The sequence below is a fragment of the Camelina sativa genome, chromosome 2, assembly GCF_000633955.1.
Source record: "Camelina sativa cultivar DH55 chromosome 2, Cs, whole genome shotgun sequence".
NCBI lineage: Eukaryota > Viridiplantae > Streptophyta > Magnoliopsida > Brassicales > Brassicaceae > Camelina > Camelina sativa.
The window spans coordinates 13,851,066-13,874,873 of NC_025686.1; the positions used below are offsets into that span (position 1 = coordinate 13,851,066).

The 23,808-nt window shown below is 34.9% G+C and overlaps 4 protein-coding genes and 2 long non-coding RNA genes across 8 annotated transcripts; 3 read left to right on the forward strand and 3 right to left on the reverse strand.

Annotated features, from left to right (window-relative positions):
- LOC104724230 (AT-hook motif nuclear-localized protein 17) lies at positions 343–1,739 on the forward strand. Its single transcript, XM_010442692.2, has one exon. The coding sequence runs from the start codon at positions 682–684 to the stop codon at positions 1,498–1,500; it is 819 nt and encodes a 272-aa protein (XP_010440994.1). The 5' UTR covers positions 343–681; the 3' UTR covers positions 1,501–1,739.
- Positions 4,087–6,007, forward strand: LOC104724236. 2 transcript variants are annotated; one of them, XM_010442704.2, is made up of 6 exons: positions 4,087–4,499; positions 4,592–4,673; positions 4,775–4,938; positions 5,020–5,047; positions 5,520–5,628; positions 5,761–6,007. In XM_010442704.2, the coding sequence occupies exons 1-6, from the start codon at positions 4,275–4,277 to the stop codon at positions 5,840–5,842; spliced, it is 690 nt and encodes a 229-aa protein (XP_010441006.1). In that variant the 5' UTR covers positions 4,087–4,274; the 3' UTR covers positions 5,843–6,007. The 2 variants fall into 2 exon arrangements, with proteins under 2 accessions (XP_010441006.1, XP_010441013.1); XM_010442711.2 differs by having other exon boundaries at positions 4,778–4,938.
- On the reverse strand, positions 6,310–9,257 carry LOC104724251 (endoglucanase 25). Its single transcript, XM_010442718.1, has 6 exons — positions 8,708–9,257; positions 8,288–8,598; positions 7,734–8,198; positions 7,490–7,625; positions 7,214–7,386; positions 6,310–7,034 (listed from the first exon to the last, which is right to left on the reverse strand). Exons 1-6 carry the CDS (start codon positions 9,078–9,080, stop codon positions 6,627–6,629), a joined length of 1,866 nt encoding a protein of 621 aa, XP_010441020.1. The 5' UTR covers positions 9,081–9,257; the 3' UTR covers positions 6,310–6,626.
- On the forward strand, positions 10,993–12,154 carry LOC104724261. Of its 2 annotated transcripts, none has more exons than XR_757604.2 (2): positions 10,993–11,765; positions 11,833–12,154. It is a non-coding gene; the product is annotated as an uncharacterized LOC104724261 (long non-coding RNA). The 2 variants fall into 2 exon arrangements; XR_757602.2 differs by having other exon boundaries at positions 10,994–11,765; positions 11,850–12,154.
- Positions 13,545–14,882, reverse strand: LOC109127338. The gene is made up of 2 exons (XR_002033992.1): positions 14,253–14,882; positions 13,545–13,987 (listed from the first exon to the last, which is right to left on the reverse strand). It is a non-coding gene; the product is annotated as an uncharacterized LOC109127338 (long non-coding RNA).
- Positions 16,044–19,346, reverse strand: LOC104724271 (ferric reduction oxidase 7, chloroplastic). Its single transcript, XM_010442735.2, has 8 exons — positions 18,974–19,346; positions 18,790–18,886; positions 18,434–18,631; positions 18,095–18,329; positions 17,606–17,933; positions 16,977–17,512; positions 16,437–16,887; positions 16,044–16,356 (listed from the first exon to the last, which is right to left on the reverse strand). The coding sequence occupies exons 1-8, from the start codon at positions 19,182–19,184 to the stop codon at positions 16,187–16,189; spliced, it is 2,226 nt and encodes a 741-aa protein (XP_010441037.1). The 5' UTR covers positions 19,185–19,346; the 3' UTR covers positions 16,044–16,186.

Sequence of the window (23,808 nt, forward strand, 5' to 3'; positions counted from 1 at the left end):
TGAATGAGTATTGTGTAATTTATCTGTTTGGGTTGTTTCTCCTTTAGCTTCCAGAAGTGTTTTTATAGTTTAAGTCTCCGAAAGAATTAAATTCCTTGTCGCCCTCTGTATTTCTTCTTGAAATTATTATCAATAAATCATTCAGACGAAAAAAAGAAAAGACTATCTATTTTTTGACGTATTCTTAAAATAATTTACATTTGGTTTAGTTTTGGTGTAAAAATAGTTGATTATATCAACCTCCAAAAACTTTATTTTTTTTTTATAAAGAAAAAGGTCAAATAAAAGAGAGAGGGGTGTGTGAACCCACAGCACAGCACACCACACCACACCAAAACACAAATTAGACAGAATCAGACATATAAATATTTATCTTTACTTGCAATTCCCAACTAGCGGCGCCGCTCTCTCTTCTTTCTCTTTTCTTGCTTTCAAAGCTCATCTTCCCCTTCTTCCCTATCCTCTCATTTCTCCTTTATTAATCATAATAAAAAAAGAAAAAAACAATACTTTTCCATTATTTTATAATCACACCCTACCATTTCCCAAAGGATCTCCATCTTCTTCTTTATACAAACCTCCTCATCTTCTTCTTCCTCTTTTTTTCTTTTAATATCATTTACACAAAAATCCAAAGCCAAATCTCTAATAAACAAATCCACCAAAAAAAAAAGAAAAAAAATGAAAGGTGAATACAGAGACCAAAAGAGTAACGAAATGTTCTCAAAGCTTCCTCAACATCAACAACAACAACAACACTCTCTGACCTCTCACTTCCACCTCTCCTCCACCGCCGCCACACCAACCGTCGATGACTCCTCCATCGAAGTCGTCCGACGTCCACGTGGAAGACCACCAGGTTCCAAAAACAAACCCAAACCACCCGTCTTCGTCACGCGTGACACCGACCCTCCCATGAGCCCTTACATCCTCGAAGTCCCTTCCGGAAATGACGTCGTCGAAGCCATCAACCGTTTCTGCCGGCGTAAATCCATAGGAGTCTGCGTTCTCAGCGGCTCTGGCTCCGTGGCTAACGTCACTTTACGTCAGCCTTCTCCCGCAGCTCCTGGCTCGACCATAACGTTCCACGGCAAGTTCGATCTCCTCTCCGTCTCCGCAACCTTCCTCCCTCCTCCGCCTCGTACTTCCTTGTCTCCACCGGTATCTAACTTCTTCACCGTCTCTCTCGCCGGACCTCAAGGACAGATCATAGGAGGGTTCGTCGCCGGTCCGCTTATTTCCGCGGGAACAGTCTACGTCATCGCTGCAAGCTTCAACAACCCTTCTTACCACCGTTTACCAGCGGATGAAGAGCAGAAACACTCTGCGGGGACAGGGGAAAGAGAGGGCCAATCTCCGGCGGTCTCTGGTGGCGGTGAAGAGTCGGGACAGATGGCGGGAAATGGAGGAGAGTCGTGTGGGGTTTCAATGTACAGTTGCCACATGGGTGGCTCTGATGTTATTTGGGCCCCTACCGCCAGGGCTCCACCGCCCTTCTAAACCAATCCTTCTCTTACACAACTCCTCTCTTCATCTTTTTGGTATTAGGATGAATCAAGAAACTAGGGTTTTTTTCTTTCTTTTTTTTTTTTGATCATGAAGCATCATCGTTTGGTTTTTTTTTGTTTGTATCATCAAATTTGACAACTCTCATGCTTAATCTTTTTTTCCACGGTGTAATCTTTGGTTTAGCTTTCTACTATGCGGTTACAAGTGCAATATTAATTTGATTTGACTCATATAGAATATGTGCTACCAAGTGTCTTCCATCGTATTCTGTAGATATTTAAGAATAGTTGTCTCTAATTATTGTGTTTCATTTTTTATACTCTTTGTTATTGGATTTGTTATGCTTTGTTGATTGTGGATCTTCAAATAGTGTTGGCTGGTAGATGTATATTAATGGGTTTTATTAGGAATTTAGCTAATTTTAAGAGAACCTTACAATTTTGGCTGCATTTCAAGGAAGCGGGCTTTTACTTTATCCTCCACACCATCGACCTTACAATTTTGGCGGCATTGACCATTTACTTTAAGTTTNGGTATTAGGATGAATCAAGAAACTAGGGTTTTTTTCTTTCTTTTTTGGCTTTTGATCATGAAGTATCATCGTTTGCTTTTTTTGTTTGTATCATCAGAATTGACAACTCTCATGCTTAATCTTTTTTCCCACGGTGTAATCTTTGGTTTAGCTTTCTTCTATGCGGTTACAAGTTCAATATTAATTTGATTTGACTCGTATGACTCATATAGAATATGTGCTACCAAGTGTCTTCCATCGTATTCTAGAGATATTTAAGAATAGTTGTCTCTAATGATTGTGTTCCATTTTTTATACTCTTTGTTATTGGATTTGTTATGCTTTGTTTATTGTGGATCTTCAAAAGTGTGGCTGGTAGTGTATATTAATGGTTTTTATTAGGATTTTAGCTAATTTTGAGAGAACCTTACAATTTTGGATGCATTTCAAGGAAGCAGGCTTTTACTTTATCCTCCACACCATCGAGACCTTACAATTTTGGCGGCATTGTCCATTTACTTTTTAAGTTTCATAACAGTTAAATACAAACAAAAAAAAAGAGTAAAAAATGTACAAATGGTTTGTCATATACTAGTAGTCTACACTCTACAGGTTGGTTTCCATTATATAGATATTCATTAAAAAAAAATGTTATAGACTTAACCAAAAAGGATAATAATGTTAAATTAAGATATATGTATGAGAGAGCAAACTTGTTTGGTGTTTTTTGAGTAAAAAAAGTAAAGAAGCATTAACTATGCATATCTACGTAAGAAGCATTGATTGGACACAGTTTGGATTTGTCTCAAAGTGTCTTGATGGTTTGGACTCATGTCCCTGGTCACACTCATATATCCAGAAGTTTGAAGACTATACATCTGCAATGTCTGCAAAAACACACATATCTATATATAAACACATTCAATACCCACTTGTCTTTTCAGTGCCCTTTCTCTTTATATCTATTTTAGCTTTTTACATTGGGGTTTGGGACTGAAACTTGCAAGAAAGGGAGAAGAAGAAACGTGAACAAACAAAAAAATCGACAACGGCCTTTTCTTTTTGGGTCTTCTTTTTCTTTTTAAATTTGACTCTATCAACTAAATATAATTTAATTAGTTTTTGTTATTTTTGTTAACAATTTAATTATTTTTAGTTCGGATATCTCAACCAGTGGATGAACGGAACAGAGCTTACGAGAACAAGTGCAATGTAAAAAAGCGAGAAAAAGGAAAAACTATGTTTTTGACCCTCACTAACTCTAAATAAGTCAATAATGAAAGCTAATCTTCATCCTTACTAAACTTAAGGTACTTATTAGGTTGTGTTGGACCTTGCTATTTTCACGTTTTTGCTTTGGTATGAGGCCCAAGCTTCTTTTAATTTGCCTCTTGCGAATGGCTAAGTAAACACCTCGAGAAAAAATTAAAAAAGAAAGAAAGAGAAATGCTCTTGTTATCGAAACTTGGTAGATGAATACAAACAAGGATCCAACCCTCATTCATATCACAATGAACCCAAAACGGATGGTAAGAAAAATTCAAATAACAAAGCAAGTTAGATTTGAAAACCTATGATCATAATCATACGTATATATATATCCATAATGAGCAAATGGATTGGGTGACAGATTCTTAAGACTATCTCATAGAGTAGTCCTTGCAAATATCCTAAATATTACTATCTACAAACCTCTACTAAACCTTTTGTAGAGGTCTCTACAAACCAAACTTACAAAAAAGTAAGATCAAAGTTGAACGTTCTTCGGTATGTACAAGAAACGTAAGTGTTCTTTCTTAATTGGACTTCCTTATAACTTATAAGTTATAAGCTTCTTAATTATGGTCTATGGCTAAAATGATTTATACAATATACAGTCTTTAGGAGTTCAATACATGCTTCAAGGTAGTATAACTTTGTGAGTTTCTTTTTTTTTAATACTAGCATTTAGCAATTTCGTCGAAGAAACTAGTAGCAACTTGTTTAAACTCTAAGCAAAGTAGTTCACGCCACAGCTCACAACACATAAAAAAGTAGCCATGAAAATTACATTTTTAATTAATTTTTTTTTTTTTAATAAAACCAAAACCCAAAAACGAACAGTCGGGTCGGCATCTTTCTTTCTCATCTTCGATTGCGATTGCAGCAGATCGTTCGTTGATTTTGGCTGTTTCTATGCCGCAAGAGCTTCGATTGCAACCTCGCTGAAGAGGGTGGGGTGGAAGGGTGAGACAAACCCTAGTAGGAGGCAGCTATGGACATCGATTGCGAGAGCAAAGGCAAACGTATCGACAAGGATAATATTCGTGTCAAGCGGAAAACTTTGCAAGCTTTGCTCGATGATTGCCAGAGAGCCCTCGAGCTCTTAAACTTAGCCGAACTCAGTTCTGAAGACGACGACGACGAAGAAGATAAAATCACCGGCGAGAAGGAATCGAGCAGGGGAGAAGTTTCTTCTTCCGATCCTGAAGCTGATGAAGTATGTATCTCTAGATTTTAATAACGATTTGAAGTTGGTGATGCGCCATGAGTTTGTAATGACCTTCTTCTTCTTCTTCTTCCTTGTTTCAGTTGTATGATCTCATCAAATCCAGAGTTGAATGCCATGACTTCATTGACAAGATTGAGTCAGCTCAGGTTGAATGCCTTGCTGGTGAGTACTGGAATACTTCATCTTTGTTTATGCTTATGTATTTCAAAGTTTGTGATTTTGCTCATTGGTTGTATAGATAATTGTGATTTCTTGTGTTTTAGAAGATTGTAGTAGCTCATGGGATGTAGTTAGTGAAGATGATCTTTGGGATGACGAAAGCATGGCTCAAAGTGAAGAAGATTATGTTCTTGTTAGGGAAGAGGATATAGCAGAGGGAATTGCTTGTTTCATAGCTACTTATTTATCATCACTTAAGCAGAAAAAGGTACTCAGCTTGCATTTTATTTTACTTTCGTTTTATATAAGCCTTTCATGTGAGTTTATTCGAGTTGGCATCGTTATGCAGGATTTGACTCCTGAGCAGCTTCAGAAAGGTATCCTAGGCTTTTCTATTCGTAGTCAACCTTCATATGCTTTGTATTTCAATGATAAGTAGACATTACATAAAACCTATGTCAGTGTGGCAAACACTCAGATAGGAAGACAGTTAGATCTTTAGGGGAAAAGTATAAGTATATATACAGAATTGGACAGACCAGTAAAGGGCATTGATTGTTTTGGGGTCTTGAAAGGGCATATGAGAGGTAGGGGATGCATTAAAATTCATCCGTAGACTATTCTTTGGTTATGTATCTCAGTATCTGTTCTAAATTTCAGTAAGAAGTAGGCTTCACTGGTTCCATTCTTAACTCTCAACGTGGAAGCGTGTTACTTATTACGTTTACACAAACAAAGACCATTAAGTTGCCAAGTTCTTTTCTTTGAGGTTGATTACATGTGAAGTTGATCAATGGTGGCGTATTAGAGTATTAAAATCATAACATTATTGTTTGATTTGTAATGTAGCACTTAGCAGAATGTTCTCAGTGAAGAAGAGAAAGGGGAAGCTTCGGAAAGCCTGGGATGGAAGTAAGGTCGCTTACAATGTAGCATCGTGGAGCGCAACTGTTATAGGGTATAAACTCATGCTCTTTATCATTTCTTGCTTCTACATTGGAAAATAGATATTAAGCTTGCTTCTCCGAGTTCCATTGCTTATCGTTCTCACCAATCTATGCATTTGTTTTTGTTTTCACTTCACCGATAGGATCTATCAAAACCCGGTGATCCTAAGGGTTGCATCAAAGGCCTTCTGGGCGTCATGTCATGTAATATCAAAGCTTGTCTAATTGATGACAAAGCCTTTCAAACACATGTCGCCTGTGTGATGTGATAAGTTACAGTTTAATTTGGGTTCCTCCACGATTTCTGTACATAAAATTCCATCCTGTTCTTGTATATAGAATGCCAGTTGTATTTTCTTTTGTTATCAAGTGTACTATTCTCTGCGTCTCCTTTTCTATACATAACAAACGAATAAATTCATGCTAGAAGATCATGATAAAGCCTAAAGCCAACCATCGATATAGGTATCATAACACACCATTCGGAACCTAATTTTTCTGAACTGTTTAACGATTGAGAATCACAGGTCACTTGTCCTTTTTACTAGGCTGCATATGTTTTTGAGTTATATGATGATGGAACTTGGACCAACTTTCTTTTGTCTACAACCACAAGCACCGATATTAGATATCCAAGGATATGAACTTGTTGGTATTCCTCATAATAAGTTGATTTCACACCCGCACCAACATAGTTAAAAGTTTAAGACAGTTCATTCGATTGTTTTTCAAAGAATACAAGTTTGGTATCAAACATATACAGAGTAAAACGCATAGATATATATTATATCTCACAAGAACAAAAGAGCAACCCAAAAAAAAAGAAAAGAGAGACAATGCTCGTGGTAAGCTGACCCACCCAGGGTTTGTATCTAGTAAAGCCAAATGAAATCCTTAGTTGGTTATGGCTGACTTGTGTTTAGCTTCTAATCTTCTGGTCTCACACCCAAATCCTTACCTCATTCATTTGTTTTGGCAGCAGCGACAGATTCACACAAGTCTATCTTTCTCAAGGTTTCCATGGTGCTGGTGGAGGCGGTGGAGTAGGAAACAACGGAGGAACAGCTGAGAAAATAGTATTTTTGTCTATCTTACCAGTGGCTTCTTCTTCACCCGACAATGCCACGAGAGCTGCGACAAGACCAGCATTGCCTGCAAGAGTCGGTTCAGTGTAGTTGTAGTTCATACGGACATCACGGAACCCGTCGCGCTTGTCAGGACCAGCAACCATGGCTCCTTCAATCGTGTTTGGGTTTGGTTTCTTACTGTCTCTCCATTTCCATCCTCCTTTGCAATTATATTTGACTTTGTTCTTTGGAATCGATGCTCCTCTGTGATGCACATGTTTTGGGTATTTTGTGCCAAAACCAACCAGATAACTCATTTTCCGAGGATTTTTACCGAGTATGTAATCAATCTGCCAAAACACAGCGAAGCCGAGTTAAGTCCAATTCTTTAGGGGATAAAAACAAAAATGAAATTTAACAAGATTTTTGTATAATCTTGGAAAAAAGTGTCATTTTTGGAAACTATCCATTACTGTATCTGAGATTACCATTTGTGTAAAGATTAACATTTAAGGCAAAGATGCATTACCTGGGATCTCGCAAAGTCACGTAGCACATTAGTGGAATAGAAATTGGGTCCACAGTACCATCCAGGAGTATCAGCAGCATCAAGATAATCACTGTAAAGAGTCGCTAAGAAAGCTGCATTTGCAGAATACTGCAGCGGCTGTGGGTCTCCATGATTCAACTCTAGCAAACCTCCTGCACATACCAAAATTTACATGTTATATTTCCATAACAAGAGCAGGCCCAACGGTTGGAGTTTCTATTAGAGGCAAACATAAAGACTGGAAAGGTAACTTACCCTTGGTTCTGTTAAATTTGTTGAAATAAGGCAAGTATGAGCACATGACAATACTGGTCTGATTGTGGAAGGTCCTTAGAATTTCTTCATATGGATATCCAGGACTTAGAAACAACCTCAACCGGCTCAACAGTAACTACATAGCAAAAGAAATTCAAAAAGTTAGGAATAATATGGTTAAGGGGATCAGGAAGACATGAATATCTAAAAAACATAAAGAAATCAGGTTGTTCTGTGGACTGACCTGAGCACCAGCAAGCTTGTTGTCCCAGCTAAATACACCATAGTAAGGGCCACCCCAGAAGGCACCAGCATGCTTGGCCATAGTGGGTTGGGTGATTAGATTGAGATAGGTTACGTTTCCAGTAGCATAGTACAACCAAGCACCACCCCAAATGAACTCATCCCAATACATGCTTGAATTATAGAACTTGGCAGATTCCGCAGTGCCTGCACTATATCTTCCTCTCCGAGTCCTTCCAAACTGATACACCGTCTTAGCACCATGGACAAGCTTTTTAGAATACTCCTTGTTGTCCTTGAACACAATAGACGCTGAAGCCAGAGCAGCTGCCATCTCAGCAGCGAGATCCGAGCAGCCACCATTACACGTAGTCACAGGCCTTTTATAATCCATGTCCTCAGGACGCATCCAACAGTAATGATCATTAGGATCTGTATTCCCATCATCAGTATTCCCTGATCCGACCTGCCATAAACATGTAACGCATGAACAAACAACTCAAAACGAAAGAAAGCTACGAATCCTCCTACAAAAGGTCAGTAACTAACTAGTACCTGAGACACAAGATCATCAATGGAATCAGCAGTACTATTGAAAGTCTTGAGAAAGTAATCAGTTCCCCACTTGATAAGCTCCTTAACATGGGCGAGCTCTCCCGCGGCTTCGTATTTAGCACTATATTCAATAACACTCCAACTCAACATGGTCATAGCATACGCCATGGGAAAGTTGAACTTGATAGCATCACCAGCATCGTAATAACCTCCCACCAAATCTTTGTAGAAGCTTCCCGTCTCACCTTTCCCATCTTGAAGCCCAGAGTTACCCCTCCATGACACGTTGTTGTGCTTCGGCAATCTCCCAGCTACAGAATCAAAACCGTCAAAATCAGACTTAGATCTACAAATCTATCTCTATATGATCAGATCTTATGCTAAATTTTGCAAAATCAAAGTAAGAGAATCCAGACTTACATTTCTGAGCATTGAAGAACTTAAGAGCTTTGTGAAGAGCTAAGGTGTAATTATCCGGCGGAGGAGTCTTATGATGATGACGCGGCACAGTTTTAACGATCAAGGTGATGAATCCGGCGAGCAACGCGGCGGCAACGATAGTACCGACAGTCCAGACGAAGATCTTGCGGCTAACGATAATACAACCGAGATCGACGTACTTCTTCTTCTTCTGCTCCGTCGGACCAAGCAACCAGCTCTGCTGCGTCTCATCGAGTGGCCGAGAAAGAGCCGCGCGATCTAAATCGTTTAAATTCCGGCTACGATCATCGTCGGTGGCGGAATCTGCTGTGTTGATCTCCAATGGACCTCCCCATGGATCTCGTCCGTACATGATGATGCTTCAATCAGATGAAGCAATTCAGATCTGAGAATGAAAAAGGAAGAAGTGTGTGGAAGTGAAGAAATGTGAGCTAAGAGGTGCTAGTCAATAATAATGAACTGTGAGATCTAGTTTTGATAGTGGTGGCTCTCTCTTTTTTAGTTTCTCTTCTTAAGTCTCAACACTTCAATTATTTTTTGTTATTATCTTATTATATGTTTGTTGTTTGGTTAATTTGTGCATGTTACGTTACAGCTAACACTAATTTTGGAATTTTTTTTTTCTTTTCTGGCCAACTATGATTGAGCTTTCTGGCCAACTGGTAAAAAAAATCTTTATGTAAATTTTATTTTTCTACAAATAAAGAAAAATGTTTAGACGTTTACATATTACTTTATTTTGTCGGAAGACATTAAAATATTATTTAAAATCCACCGTTTCTCCAAAATAAACAATTTTTTAAGATAAATTTGTCCGTTATAAAAATGTGAGATGCTTTGTTTACTAGTAAAGCAAATGGGCTTAATGTCGGGTGGATGATAAAGACAAGTCTCCTAATACAAAGTGTCGGTGGTGGGATGCAAATTTTTTATTTTATTTTATGCTTATGATTATGGTGTCTTCCACGTCATCATTTTCGTGGGCTCTAGAGTCATTACATTTTATATTTAAAACATTTTCTTACCAGATAAGAATATTTTTGCGTAAAATTCACTTATACTGGAAAATGATAGTTCACCGTGATATTTAAATATTTCGATTATTATTTTTCTAAAGTTGTTTTGTTATAATCAACTTTTTTTTTCACGAGGAATTCATTCACATAGTCGTTTTTCTTAAATCTATGTTAGATCAATGACCCAAGAAAGAAAGAGTTACATCTCTTGAGTCAATTCATAGAACTCAAACTGATTTAATCTCACTTAGCTAAGGAGAATTATGGGAATTTAACTTTAAATTCGATAAAAGTTTACATTTCGTGTTCCTGGCGTCATCATCACATACTTCTTCGAAATCTCACCAAATATATAAAAATTAGCTTATAAAAAGATCATTTATTTGTGTAGAAACTGAGGTTTCTCACAATGAATTTGTTTAGAAGGGAAACAAATTCAATAACAATCTCTTGGAGGATTTAGATCAAAGTAAGCAAGAAAAGAAGAAATGAAATCTCTTGAGGAATAAGTTAGGTTTTGCTCAAGAACAAAGAAGAATTTAGGGTTTTGTATTAATGATTCGATGATCTTACAATGAGAGGATTGCCCTCTATTTATAGGTATTCAAAGATCTACTCAATATACTCAAATATATCGAATATATTGAATATATTGACTTTCCTAACTACAGGCAAATTAATAAGGAAAGTCTTTCCTTTCTCGCTAGGTCAGCCGCAGGGCGAGCTGAAGTGCCGATTTGTCACCTCGTCCATGGGCTTCTTAACATTATTGGGCTTTCAGGGATGAAGTCCAATCCTAGGTCGAATTCCCGGTTTAGATAGCCGGTTCTTTAACGGGTCGTGATCGATATGTCGGGGGTGCTAATTCCCGTACCAACAATTTGTTACAAAAGTTACATGAAATAATAAGATAGAGCTCAAACGATACTAATACAATTCATTAGGAATTTAAGATACATCTGTCGGTTATCTTTGATTAATGATTTTTAAAAATATGAATATATCTCAATTTATAAAGAAAAATCAAAAAAATAAAAATAAATAATATGACCAGCTATGTAATTTTAGGCCTTATCAGCTTGCATTTAATTATATATTATATGTCCCCAATGTACAAACGAATACCAATAGAAGATGCATGCTCATACATTTTGATTACTTATTCTTATACATAAAAAACTAAGAATTTGTTATAAATACCTTTTTTCAGATGCCCCTTTTTTAAAATACCCCTTTTCTAAGCTATTTTTAATTTTACCCTCTTTTAATTTATAATGCCTATTCTACCCTTATGTCTATTTGGTGAATCCTTCATTTTCTCAGATCTCACTATCACCGATTTAATCTTATCCTCAGATGTTCCCGTCGTCAATCTCTCCATCATTAAAATCGGGAACTCGCCATCGCCATCGCCGTTTCTTTCTGTCTTTCTTTCTTATCTTCTTCTTCTTCTTCTTCTTCTTAGATCTAAACGTCGTTGTGATTTGTTGATCTCATCGTTATTAAAATTGGGCAACTCGTTACTTGTGGTTACTAGAATTGGGAAGCGATCATGTTTAGGTTCGTGTTTATCATATGATGGTTTGTATATATTGTCCTCCTCAGTCTTGTAGGTGATAGATCTTGCTGGAATTTGTTGAATTTTCTGGGAAATGAATTGGTTGTTGGGAGTTCTTTGATTGCTTAATTTTTTTAATTTGTTGATTATGATTCTAATATTACCAATCTTTCATGTTCACTGGAAACTGGAAAGTAGTTTTATTCATGTACTGTTAGTGTGTATATAGATTGAGAAGTCCATTGATAGTATTTGATCCTAAATTATTTATTCCTCTATTTCCTATAATAAACACAAAAGCCAGAATCCACATGCGTCTTTGTGTATTTGTGTTGAAAAACACACTTCTTCACCGTAAATATACGGTACGTTAAGGAAGCCTAAGTGAGGAATATGTTCAAGGTGAGTCATTGATGGGAATATCAACTTCACATTTGGCCATTACAAAGAAGCTATGAAACAGGTTTGGATATATAAGTAGTTTGGTATATTTATTTTTGAGATCCTTCTTTGAATCGATAAAGCTACAGTTTTGTGGATGGTGAAGGGATGAGTGAAGCCAGACTTGCGGTGGAGTTGACACGTGGAGGTGAAAAGAAAAAACAGAGCTAAGAAATGGAGGACAAGGAGAAGAGCATGTTTTGGATTGTGGTGTTGTTTTTAATATATAATCAAAACTAGATATCAGTTATTGATTTACGCAGTTTCTCTATAATCTGGTTTTGTTTCTTGTTTTGTCGAGCAGTTCTTAAGAGTTAATACTAATAAAAGTTATGTATTAACACAAGTTTTGTTGAGAGTAAGGCCTTGAAGTGTTCTGAATGGATGGTTAAGAAACCTTATTTATGATAATCACTTTGTGCAAAATTTGCTTTCTTTGCAAGCCCTCTTTTACTTTTGTGGCATCTCGACCTGCTTCCATTGTGTACTTAAAGATTTGCATTCCATATGATTATTGAAATGCCTCATATGATGGTCATGTTTGTATTCTTAAGGTTTCTACAAAGTTTCTATAAGGTTTTAAATTTTATAAATTTTAAAAGGATTTTACTATCTTTTGAAAACCTTTAAAAGATTTTACAAAGTTTTTAAAAGATTTTTAAAGGTTTTTAAAAAGGTTTTAAAAAGGTTTTAAAAAGTTTTATATTGGTTTTTAAAAAGGTTTTTAAAAGTTTTTAAAAGGTTTTTTAAAAGGTTTTACAATCCTTATAAAAACCTTTTAAAAGATTTCACAAGGTTTTAAAAGGTTTCTAAAAAAAATTTAAAAGGTTTTACAATCTTTATTGAAAGATTTTAAAAGGTTTTTTTTTTTTAATTACAAGGTTTCTACAAAGTTTCTATAAGGTTTTAAATCCTTATAATTTTAAAAAGAATTTTACAATCTTTTGAAAACCTTTTAAAAGAGTTTACAAGGTTTTTAAAAGATTTTAAAACGTTTTTTAAAAGGTTTTTAAAAGGTTTTTAAAAGGTATTTAAAAAGGTTTTTAAAAGGTATTTTAAAAGTTTTTTAAAAGGTATTTAAAAAGGTTTAAAAAGATTTTATATTGGTTTTTAAAAAGGTTTTAAAAAGGTTTTTTTAAAAGGTTTTACAGTCCTTATAAAAATATTTTAAAAGATTTCACAAGGTTTCTAAAAATATTTAAAAGGTTTTACAATCTTTATTAAAAGATTTTAAAAGGTTTTTTTTTTGATTACAAGCTTTCTATAAGGTTTTAAATCTTTATAATTTTTAAAAGGATTTTACAATCTTTTGAAAACCTTTTACAATGTTTTTAAAAGATTTTAGAAGGTTTTTAAAAACAGTTACAAGGCTTTCTACAAAGTTTCTATAAGGTTTTAAATCTTTATAATTTTTAAAAGGATTTTACAATCTTTTGAAAACCTTTTAAAAGATTTTACAAGGTATTTAAAAAGGTTTTTAAAAAGGTTTTCAAAAGATTTTTAAAAAGGTTTTTAAAAGTTTTATACTGGTTTTTAAAATGTTTTTTAAAAGGTTTTACAATCCTTATAAAACCTTTTAAAAGATTTCACAAGGTTTTAAAAGGTTTCTAAAAATTTTTAAAAGGTTTTACAATCTTTATAAAAAACCTTCTAAAAACTTCATGGTTTTATTGTATATGACAATAGCTTCTTGCTTGAACCATGAACTCCAATTATTTTCCAACACAAGACATTAAAACAACCATAAATTTAGGGGCCCTAAATTATATCCAAAATTGTATTCACGATGGAGACGTAGACATGAATCCCAAAACTTAATTATTAAGACCAAAAGTATTAATTCAGAAGCTAGATGTGTAATTTACATATCAAAAATAGATGAGAAACAAAGCCAAGGTCAAACGTAGAAAAAGTTGTTGTGTGGGTGTACATGATATCCCTAATACTAATAGTGGTCAAAACTTTGTTCAAAATTGACAATTTGGTTATCTGCAAAATCACCCACAACAAGAAAAGTCACTCTTACATATCTTCTCTCTCACACGATGCACAAATCCGGCATGTGACGTCTACAGAGGAACTTTATTAGATCCAACCATTGCTCCTTGCTTCACCAGTCACCATAGTCCTCTTCAATCTATAACCTTGTAACTTCTTACTTTACAAGAATGAAGCACAACTGAAGTTTCAGTAATCTCATTATCACATGTCTTCACGGAGCTTTTAATGTGTGATGAACTTATCCTACAAAAGAATCATAATCTAGAATTCAGCACTATAAATTAAAAACATAATCTGCAAATGACGTAATGATCCCATGAGCAAGTCAAAAGCAGAGACATACCAATGAAGCAATAAATCATATTTTTAAGCACCAATCAATGGATCCCAAGCTTAATTACTCGAAGACAGAGACCGCATTGTATTATGGTGTTGGAATCGCAACTCAAGGAATAGAACGAGTCATGACTTGGATTTAGGGATTCGAGTTTTAAATTAGAATTTGTACCTTCATCTTCTTCGGAATATCAGTCGAATATAGGGAAAAAATCGGGATCTGAACTGGTAATGAAGTGACCTAATCGGATTCCAGCGAAGACAACGATTCATCGGCTTCTATGGACGATTCTGGGTGACATACAAAGAGGAGGATCAAAGAGAAGCAGAGATTGCGCAAAGAGGAGGAGAGATCGAAGAAGAAAGAGATTGAAGAAGAAGGAGTTTGAAGATTATGAAGACGCCGAATAGAAGGAGAGAGACGAAAAATTAGGTTTTGAATCATTAAGGATAAACTGGTCATTTTATATTAAAAAAGGGGTAGTTTTAAAAACGGTATCCTTAAGAGGGTAGTTTTAAAAAGAAGCTCACTAAAAGGGGCATTTTTAAGAAAGTCCCAATAATAACCCGCGCTGGTAGTGTGGAGAATTTTTTTTATTTTATTATTTGTTAATATTATGTTTATGTTGTATCATTCATTTACATGTTATATAATATAATACTATATGGTGAATTTTGATTCATATTAAACTACTAATAGGTAGGCCTGGAAACTACTACCGATACCCGTATTGGACCCGTTTTTTGGTTTGTATCTGTCCCGAAAAAAGTACCCGCAGCTTTAGGGTCGAGTGAAGGGTATAATAATTATATTATCCATGAATAATGATCGAGTATCGAATATTAATTCAATTTTTGAGCGTCTCGTTACCCGTCTCATTACCCGTTTTATTACCTGACTCATAAATACACGTTAATATTTTGTAGAATAATATTACCAGCGTGAGGAAATATTTATGTAAATTTGGATTTGTTTGTTACAAAATAATAGTAGAAAATTTATTAATTCTATACATTTTATAAAATCATATATTTAATTTACTTAAGGTCATACTCTGATTTCGACCCGTAGTTGGTACTACTATTTTGGTTTGGTGCAATATCAAATTCGTTAATTATACATTCGGTAAAGCCAAAAAAATCCAACAAAACATGTATTGACCCGTGATTTGGTATTACAAATTGATGTGATCGTGTTTAGAGATCTTAATATACCAAATTTACAAATTGAAGTTATTGGTATAACATGTTGTATATTAATTTTATAGGTGAAAATTACAATTAGGTTATGTATATTATCAATATTATACACTTAGTATTGTTTATATAGTGAATATTGTGTATAAACAATTAAGTTTTAGCCAATTAAATAGTTTGTTATTATTTCCTAAGATTTATGAAACAATAAATAGAGTTTTATTATTTTGTAAACAAATCTAAACTTTTCTTTTGTTAGTTATTAGAATAATTAAAATATAATAGCATTTTCGTAATATGTCACATCAGAACTGGTTAAATTTTTAACAACATAGCTTAAATAAGTATATAGATATATTTTAAAAATATAAACAATGTTGTATCCTAATTTTAATATATATTTGTTATTATTAAATGATTTAGATATGTAAATATTTAATCTTAGTTTTATAAATAAATTTAAGTTTTATAATTTTCTAAATAGTTTGTTATTGTTTCCTAAGATTTCTGAAACATTAAATAGAATCTGTTTAATTATTTATTACATAATTTCGAAATAATTTTATTATTATTGTATTAAATAATTTCAAAATTATTTTATTAATGATTTCTTGTAATCTAATAAATTAATAATTACTATTTTTGTGCATAATCATTTTCAGGTTACAACAAATTAATATTAAGATTCTGTTATTATATTTTGTATTAAAATACGGTGGCATTTTATGTAATATTTTACATGGAGTAGGGTTATTTGTTTAAAGGGTTGCTTAAATAAATATATAGATTAAAAGATAAAAACATATACATATCAACCATAGCTGTTTCTTTAATACATACATTACCTAAACATATACTTTTCCTTCACATTACCATATAATGTTCTTGCCTCTTGAAAGCTTAACTAGCCTAGAGATCGAAACTGTGGCTGTTGAAGTGGAACAGAGGATGATTCGCCGATCGACAGATGCTATGTGACCGTATCTCTGTGGCTACGGTCGCCTGAAGAGCCGCTGGACCGCATACTATCACTCCAATGTCCACACTTCCCCATTTCCCATTCAACGACTCAAATATCTCTGCAAAATCACGAAACAATAATACAAATATTACATAAACCGTTAAATTTTTTTAACTAAACCTCAAAGTACCTATGTACCTCTAAAGTCAGGTCTGGTGCCATAACGCATAAGGGTGTAACTCTGGACATCTTCTTCTTCTATCTCCAAGCCTTTGAGCTCTGCTGTAGATGGATTATGGGGTTCTTCTACAATCAAAGCTACCTTGTTATTGCCATTTGCTTCCACTTTACCGGTTTTGTGACCCCAGCGATGCCAGAAAACAACCACAAGACCTCCAAAAATCAACACACTTGCAACCATACAAACAACAAACAAAAGTCCCTTGTACCACCATGTCGTTATGTTGTATTTGTTTATGTAAAAGATGTCCAACAACGTGATCATTGCAATAAACCCAATGGTGGAGACAACTAGGTAGAGTCCAGACCATATGTTATCCCCTGTACCAACTAGAACCGACATAGGACATCCGTTGGTTTGTTTTGGCTTGACAGAAGGATGCACCACCTTGTGCACCATCCCATCTTCCTGTTATAACCATGAAACACAGCAGAGTTCAATAAACTAGTTAAGGCCTATTGCAGATACCAAATGTCTAATATATGTAAGAGACTTACCAAGAGAGGCTCGGATTGTCGTGTGACATAGATGTGAATTTCAAGGTTTAGTTTCTTAGAGAAGGAAGGGCAAATGGACGGTATGTCAATAGCTGAGAGAAGAGAGAGCTCGTCTGAGTTTTTAATGGCCCAAACAACTAAAACCTTACTCGGTAAACAAGGTTTCCCATCTCTTTTACGGTGTAGGATATCACTTAAGATGGCGAAAAATGGCGTAATCCCGATTCCTCCTGCTACCAAGACCAGGTTCTCGTACCCTAAGTGGTATGGAGATTCATGGCCGTAAGGTCCCTCCACACAAGTTGTGATTTTGGGATATGACTGAGGAGAAATGAGCTGGTCTTGATTCTCTGCCTCATATAGATTTGACAACTGGTCTCTAAGCTTTGCAGTCCATCCACCAAGAACCTTTATGAGAACCGCAACATGATGGTTCCCATCTAAAGGACTTGATGAAACACTGAAAGGATGCCATTGTAGCCATGATAGTTCCCTCACTTGAAGAAAAACAAAACTAAGCGCATTGTATCGCATATCTGGTTACAACAATAATGGAGAGAAGCAAAGTCAGTAAAACGCTTTTAGATTACAGAGGTACAGGGAAGAGAGAGATTAAACAGAGTTGTTACTTGGTGGTTTGGAAAGGACTAGTTCGAGAGTTCCACAGGGTAGGCTCTTTGCAGAGATTACATCTACAGTCCTTCTGGATTGGCAGAACCTCAAGAAACGGTCAAGAATGAAAAGAAATATTCCTCCAGAAACAATACTGAACAAGTAGTCACCAACGTGAAGTGCCAAGAAGACAACAAAGACAATGTATAGTTGATGGGTGTAGAAGAAGAGCTCAAAGTAAAGCTTTCTCACGGTGTGAAGCGACGTGACCCACATCAGTAACCCAGCCACTAGACTGATAACTCCAGGTAAATTAGCAATTCCAGTAGCTTTCCATTCAAATAACTGTAAGGAGTAAGTAGTTGATGAAACTTTAATATATAAAACAGTAAGAAATAAAAATAAGTTTGTGTGTATTATTCATCTCATCAAAACCAATTAGTATTGTTAGATAAACTAGGCTTTACTATCATGTCAAGATTAAAATGATGTTGCAGGAATCTTACACTCTTTAAAAGTTGACCTTGAATGGCCCATCCAACAACATAACAGAGGCCATGTAAGGTGAAGAAAGCCATAGTGATATGACCAAGCCAAACATGATATCTTGTAGCATGCTCGAAAGGGATATCGATAAGACGGAGAAGAACGGAGCCTCTTGAGATTGGAAGAAACAAAAACACCATACACAACAATCCAATCATCCCAAAACGCAGACCCGTTACCTCCAGGAGAAGAACACTGAACACACACACACACAGCCACAAATAAATGATTGAAATGAGACAAAAAAATAAAAAATAAACAAAGCTGAAACAAAAAAGAAGGAAATGAGTTAAAAGAACCTTTTTTTGTCAGGAAGCACATGGAATAATTCAAGAAGGCTGAGGTTCCTCAAGGTATAAGCATATATAGCCCAGAGGAAAAAAACAGAGAAGACCAAAATCCCAAGAAACTCAGCTGCAGAAACAACTCCAAATGGTCCATCCACAAGAACAGGAAATGTCCATAGCCTAAACCTTGGGAATTTCGATATCTTCTTCCTTCACAATCACCACAACACACATTTATGTAAGAACAAAAACCAAAAGAATGCAATTTTATACAGTTACTTAAGGTTTATATTATAATATGCTTTGCCACTGTATGTGACAATCAGCTAAATAAAATAGTTTAAAGAATCTCTTTCCACCATACTTACTTAGTGAAGACCTTCTCTTCCCCAGAGATGATGAGATAGAGAGAAGCTAGGACGGAGATAACAAGAATCGGACCACTAAAAATTAGGAACATGCTTCCTGCAAGTTTTAGATAATTAGATGGTTAACAATTATTTGGACAATTATCGGAAAAAACAAAGCAAAAGTGATGGTACATAATGTAACCTGTGGTGCCATAGAGAGTTTTGGAGGAGACAGCCCTCCAGTTTGTGAGGAGTTGATCGCCGAGTGTTCCAGGGTACATCAAAAGGAAGACAACCCAAGTTACGAATATCACAGACATAACAACTTTCAATACCCATTTCAAAGATGAAGTCACCACAGAGGAGGATGATGATTGCTCTTTAGACAAGAGTGGGGTTGCATGTTCATCCATTTTTCTTTGAATATTCTATTTTCTCAATTTTGTGATGAGAGTTGGCTACAGAAGAAGCATCAGCTTTTAAGGAGAAGAAAATACAAATATATTGGGAATAAATTTAAAAAAATTCAAGAGGATATGATAAAGAGAGCCAAGGAAGAAAATTTCTGGACCAGTGAGGTTTACATCATTCTCATTTTCTGAAAGATTCCATCAGTTACATCAATCCTAGTACACAAAAAAAAAAAAAAAAAATGAATTTTAGGAAAAAAGTAAAAAAATAAAGTAAAAGAGAGGAGGGCGTTAACACGTGAGAGTAACGTACTTGGGAGAGAGTCTCACCGTTTCATTTCAACCACAATTTAGGGGGATGGTTAACAAGTACTGATTTATACTAAAGATTTTTTTCTTTTTTTTTTGGACAAAGATTTATAGTATTGATAAGATGATTATTATGGCGATTGTTGTAGAAATATAAGAATGTCTAGAATATTCTAGAGTATATTTGTTAATAATTACTGTATCTTTATATATAGAAATTAGGTTAATTAGCTTCTTATTCTATTCTCTATATAAGCATATAAAATTCATTGTAATCACGATGAGAGTCAATATACAATTCTTTCATTTCTAAACTCTCATCAATCTCTAATAATTGTAATGGTTTGTCTGTTGGACCAGCTGCGTTACTAAAATTACAAGTTAAAAACAAATAAAGTAATCAATGCAGCACGAAAGGTACATAATATACTTTCCACATTTGAGAGATTCAAGTGAATTAAGTTTGCTACGTTTCACAATTGAATTGATTCTAGAGCTAGTAAAAGATTTTAAGGGATTAAGAAATTGCCAAGAAACATAACTATTAATGTGTTAAGTTTTTCCAACACTAATCAACTAGTTATAACCATTTAGAGGAAAAAAATGGAGATGCATTGGCTAAGGTTTCTTAGACTTTTCAGTAACTAAACAAAATCTCAAAATCAAGTAAGATAAACAGAACCACTTAGCTAAGTTTTTACATGTCAACAACTTTTGTGGTCTCTAAAAGGGATAATCATGACGAAACAACTCCCATGGCTGGCCTACAAGAAAACATAAGCTGATATAAGCCCTTAGGCTTGGCTCAACAACAAAATTAAGTGAGATCATAGTAGGACATCATAGTAGGCTCAACAACTAAGATTACCGAGCACTAGTAAAGAAAATGATGGAGACTCGTAAACATGTCATCAACAACATATAAAGTCTGATAGTAACGACCAAACGCTTATAAACTTTTTTATTGATTTCCATGAAATCAATAAAAAAGTTCCTCCTATATATAGGATAACCATCCTTCCCAACTCTAGCTAGTAATTTTTGCATGGGATTTCAGATACATCGTCTTAGAACAGTTGCCATGAACCATATATAGTGAGTTCTTATTAGCAGTTCCACAAGGTCCATAAATCATATAATCTTTAATGATTTCATATAGTTTCGGTTTTTTTTCTTTGTCTGCAGTGGCAGATATCTAGGGGAAGAAATTGTCTGGGCACTAATCATAGACCAAAGTGAAAAAATTGTCTAGGGCACAAATCTTCTTCGTTCACAAGCTCTTTTTATTCTTTCTCTCACTATCACTCATATGTACATACAAAAGATTATGATTGCTTTGCATTAGTTAGACTTGGTAATGCTCTTATCTTAACTTTTTAAAACATTAAACACCATATACAATTTTTTTTCTTTCAACTATTGGGTCACAACAGGCCCGTCCATCAACTTCTTCTTCTCATCTTCTTCCTCTGCCCGGACTTGAACTCATGAGGTGAAGAGCTATGCCCTCAAACCAAATGAGCTAACAAATCCAGGCTATAACATCAATTTTTTTTTTTCCGGTTTGGTTGTCATCGTAGCTAACGAGATTTAATTGAAATTGGTTATTCTAGCTTAATAAACGTAACGAGAAAAATTGCAGCTGGTTTGGTTAAAGTGTATTTTTGTTAGAAATTTGCATGATAGGTGTGTATTTGACTTTGACGAAAAGTGGTTAAATAATTCACTTTGGCTAATCTATGAAATTTACTCGAAAATATGTTATTTGCTTAGTATATATACTCTTTAATGTCGTTTTTTTGTTCAGCCTAAGACTCATCTTGACTGGACTGGACCATGAGTCTCGATCCATGACTTTATTAATGTTGAAGTAGTCTTCTTTCTTAAAGTCAATCTCGAAAAATCTATTCCATCAAGCATTGATGGATTTAAACGGTCGAACCAAAAAATTGTACATATTATGTTCAAGAGAAACCAGAAAGTAATGGTTTAGTTATGTTGGTACTCATGATTTTGGGAGCTACCAATATACAAATGGAGAAAGAAGTAGTTAAGTTTTTGCCAGATATAAAAGAGAAATGATTTATGAAGGTAGAATGTCTATTATTCTTCCATATTGGAGTTCTTTGGTGTCCTCGTACACCTTGTCTCGCTCTAAACCGAGAACCTTTATGAGGTCCTAAGTATTTTGTTGTTGAAGATTTGAATTGTACTGGAGTCTTATACATTAACTAGATTAGTATCCGCGGTACACCATAGGGCAAATTATTTATAACTAAAACATTTAAATTATAAGTTGTATTTATTGGTTAAATAATTATATAATAATTGTTAATTTTATAGTTTAAACTATATAATACCGTAATATAATTTATTTTTTACATAATATTTATTTAATTAATTTAATTTTATATATCTATTCTCTGATACCAATAGTGTTAACAACATAGTGAAATGATGTTTTACTCGTATAACACCGAATTAATGATATTTTCAGTTTATATAAATATCGACAAAACCCGTCCCGCGATATAACCCCGTCCCGAGATATTTTAACTCGCACTATATCATCTTAATTTTTAATATTTATTGTTTTGTATTATAAATATTAGATTGAGTTGATATGTTATTTATTAAGATTGTAACTATTTACATTTTATAAGATTGGCTCTTCTTATAAAGTTTAAATATTTATAATACTTAGAATTCTTAAAACGGTTGAGTATTTCTCATATTTAAAGTTTCGTAAAAGTTTAAATATATTATTAATATTTTAAAGGTCTTCTAACTTTTTTAAAAGTTGAAATATATAAGGAATCGTACACGGAATTTTAGGACTCCGGGTTTTGTTGATAAAATAAGGAACTGTAGGAATTCAATTTCCTGGTGGAGGAAAAATAATGTCAGGACTGGTCCATCGGTTATTTCTTCTTTGAAGACTGCTCTGCATGATGCGAAGATGGATGATTCGGTTTCACTGGAAGATATTCGGGGAATTGAGAGGAAATTGAAAGAGGCATACAGGGATGAGGAGATTTATTGGCAACAAAAGAGCAGAAAAATTTGGTTAAGAGTTGGGGATAAAAATACATCATATTTCCATGCATCCACTAAACAAAGGCGGGTTCGGAATAGGATAATTGGTTTATTTGGTGCAAATAATGTTTGGGATGAATCAGCGTCGGGTATGGAACATATAGCTACAACATATTTTGAGGATCTGTTCAAGAAATCCGACGGTGGAGGTATTTCTGAGATGCTCCAAGCAATTGATCCGATAGTTACGGTAGGTATGAACAGAGATCTTATCCAGGATATCTCGGAAAGGGAAATCAGACAAGCTTTGTTTGCTATGCATCCGGAGAAAACTCCAGGTCCTGATGGGATGACAGCTTTGTTCTTTCAAAGATTCTGGTCTTCTCTCAAAGGAGATTTAGTGGCTTAATTGCTGAGTTTTTTCGCACTGGCAGTTTTGATCCGCTTTTAAATGAGACTAATATCTGTCTTATTCCTAAAGTGGATCGGCCTCAGCGCATGACGGAGTTTAGGCCTATAAGCCTATGTAATGTAAGCTATAAGATTATTTCAAAAGTGTTGTGTTTCCATTTAAAACGCCTATTGCCTCGCTTGGTTTCAGAAACACAATCAGCTTTTGTTTCTGGACGGTTAATTACTGATAACATCCTGGTGGCTCAGGAGATGTTCCACGGATTAAATACTAATAGTCGGTGTAATTCGGAATTTTTGGCATTTAAAACGGATATGAGTAAGGCATATGATCAGGTAGAGTGGGATTTTCTAGAGGCGGTTCTGGTCAAGTTGGGATTTGATAGGAAATGGATTTCGTGAATTATGTGGTGTGTATCGTCGGTCTCGTACCAACTTCTTCTGAATGGTCAGCCCAGAGGTTTTATTAGACCTCAGAGGGGGTTACCACAAGGGGATCCACTATCACCATATTTATTTATCCTTTGCACAGAAGTCTTGATAGCTAATATTAAGAAGGCTGAAAGGGAGGAAAAATTGACGGGTATTACTATCGCCCGTGATAGTCCTACTGTTTCGCATTTGCTGTTTGCAGATGATAGTCTGTTTTTTTGTAAAGCAACTGTCCAGGAGTGTAGGACGGTTATGGATATAATCGGTTCCTATGGCAAAGCTTCAGGTCAAGAGGTTAATCTGACTAAATCATCTATTATGTTTGGGAAAAAGGTTACTACGGATATGCGATCCCAGTTAAAATCCGTTATTGAGATTGATAAGGAGGGAGGCATGGGTTCTTACTTGGGTATCCCTGAGAATCTTCAAGGTTCGAAAA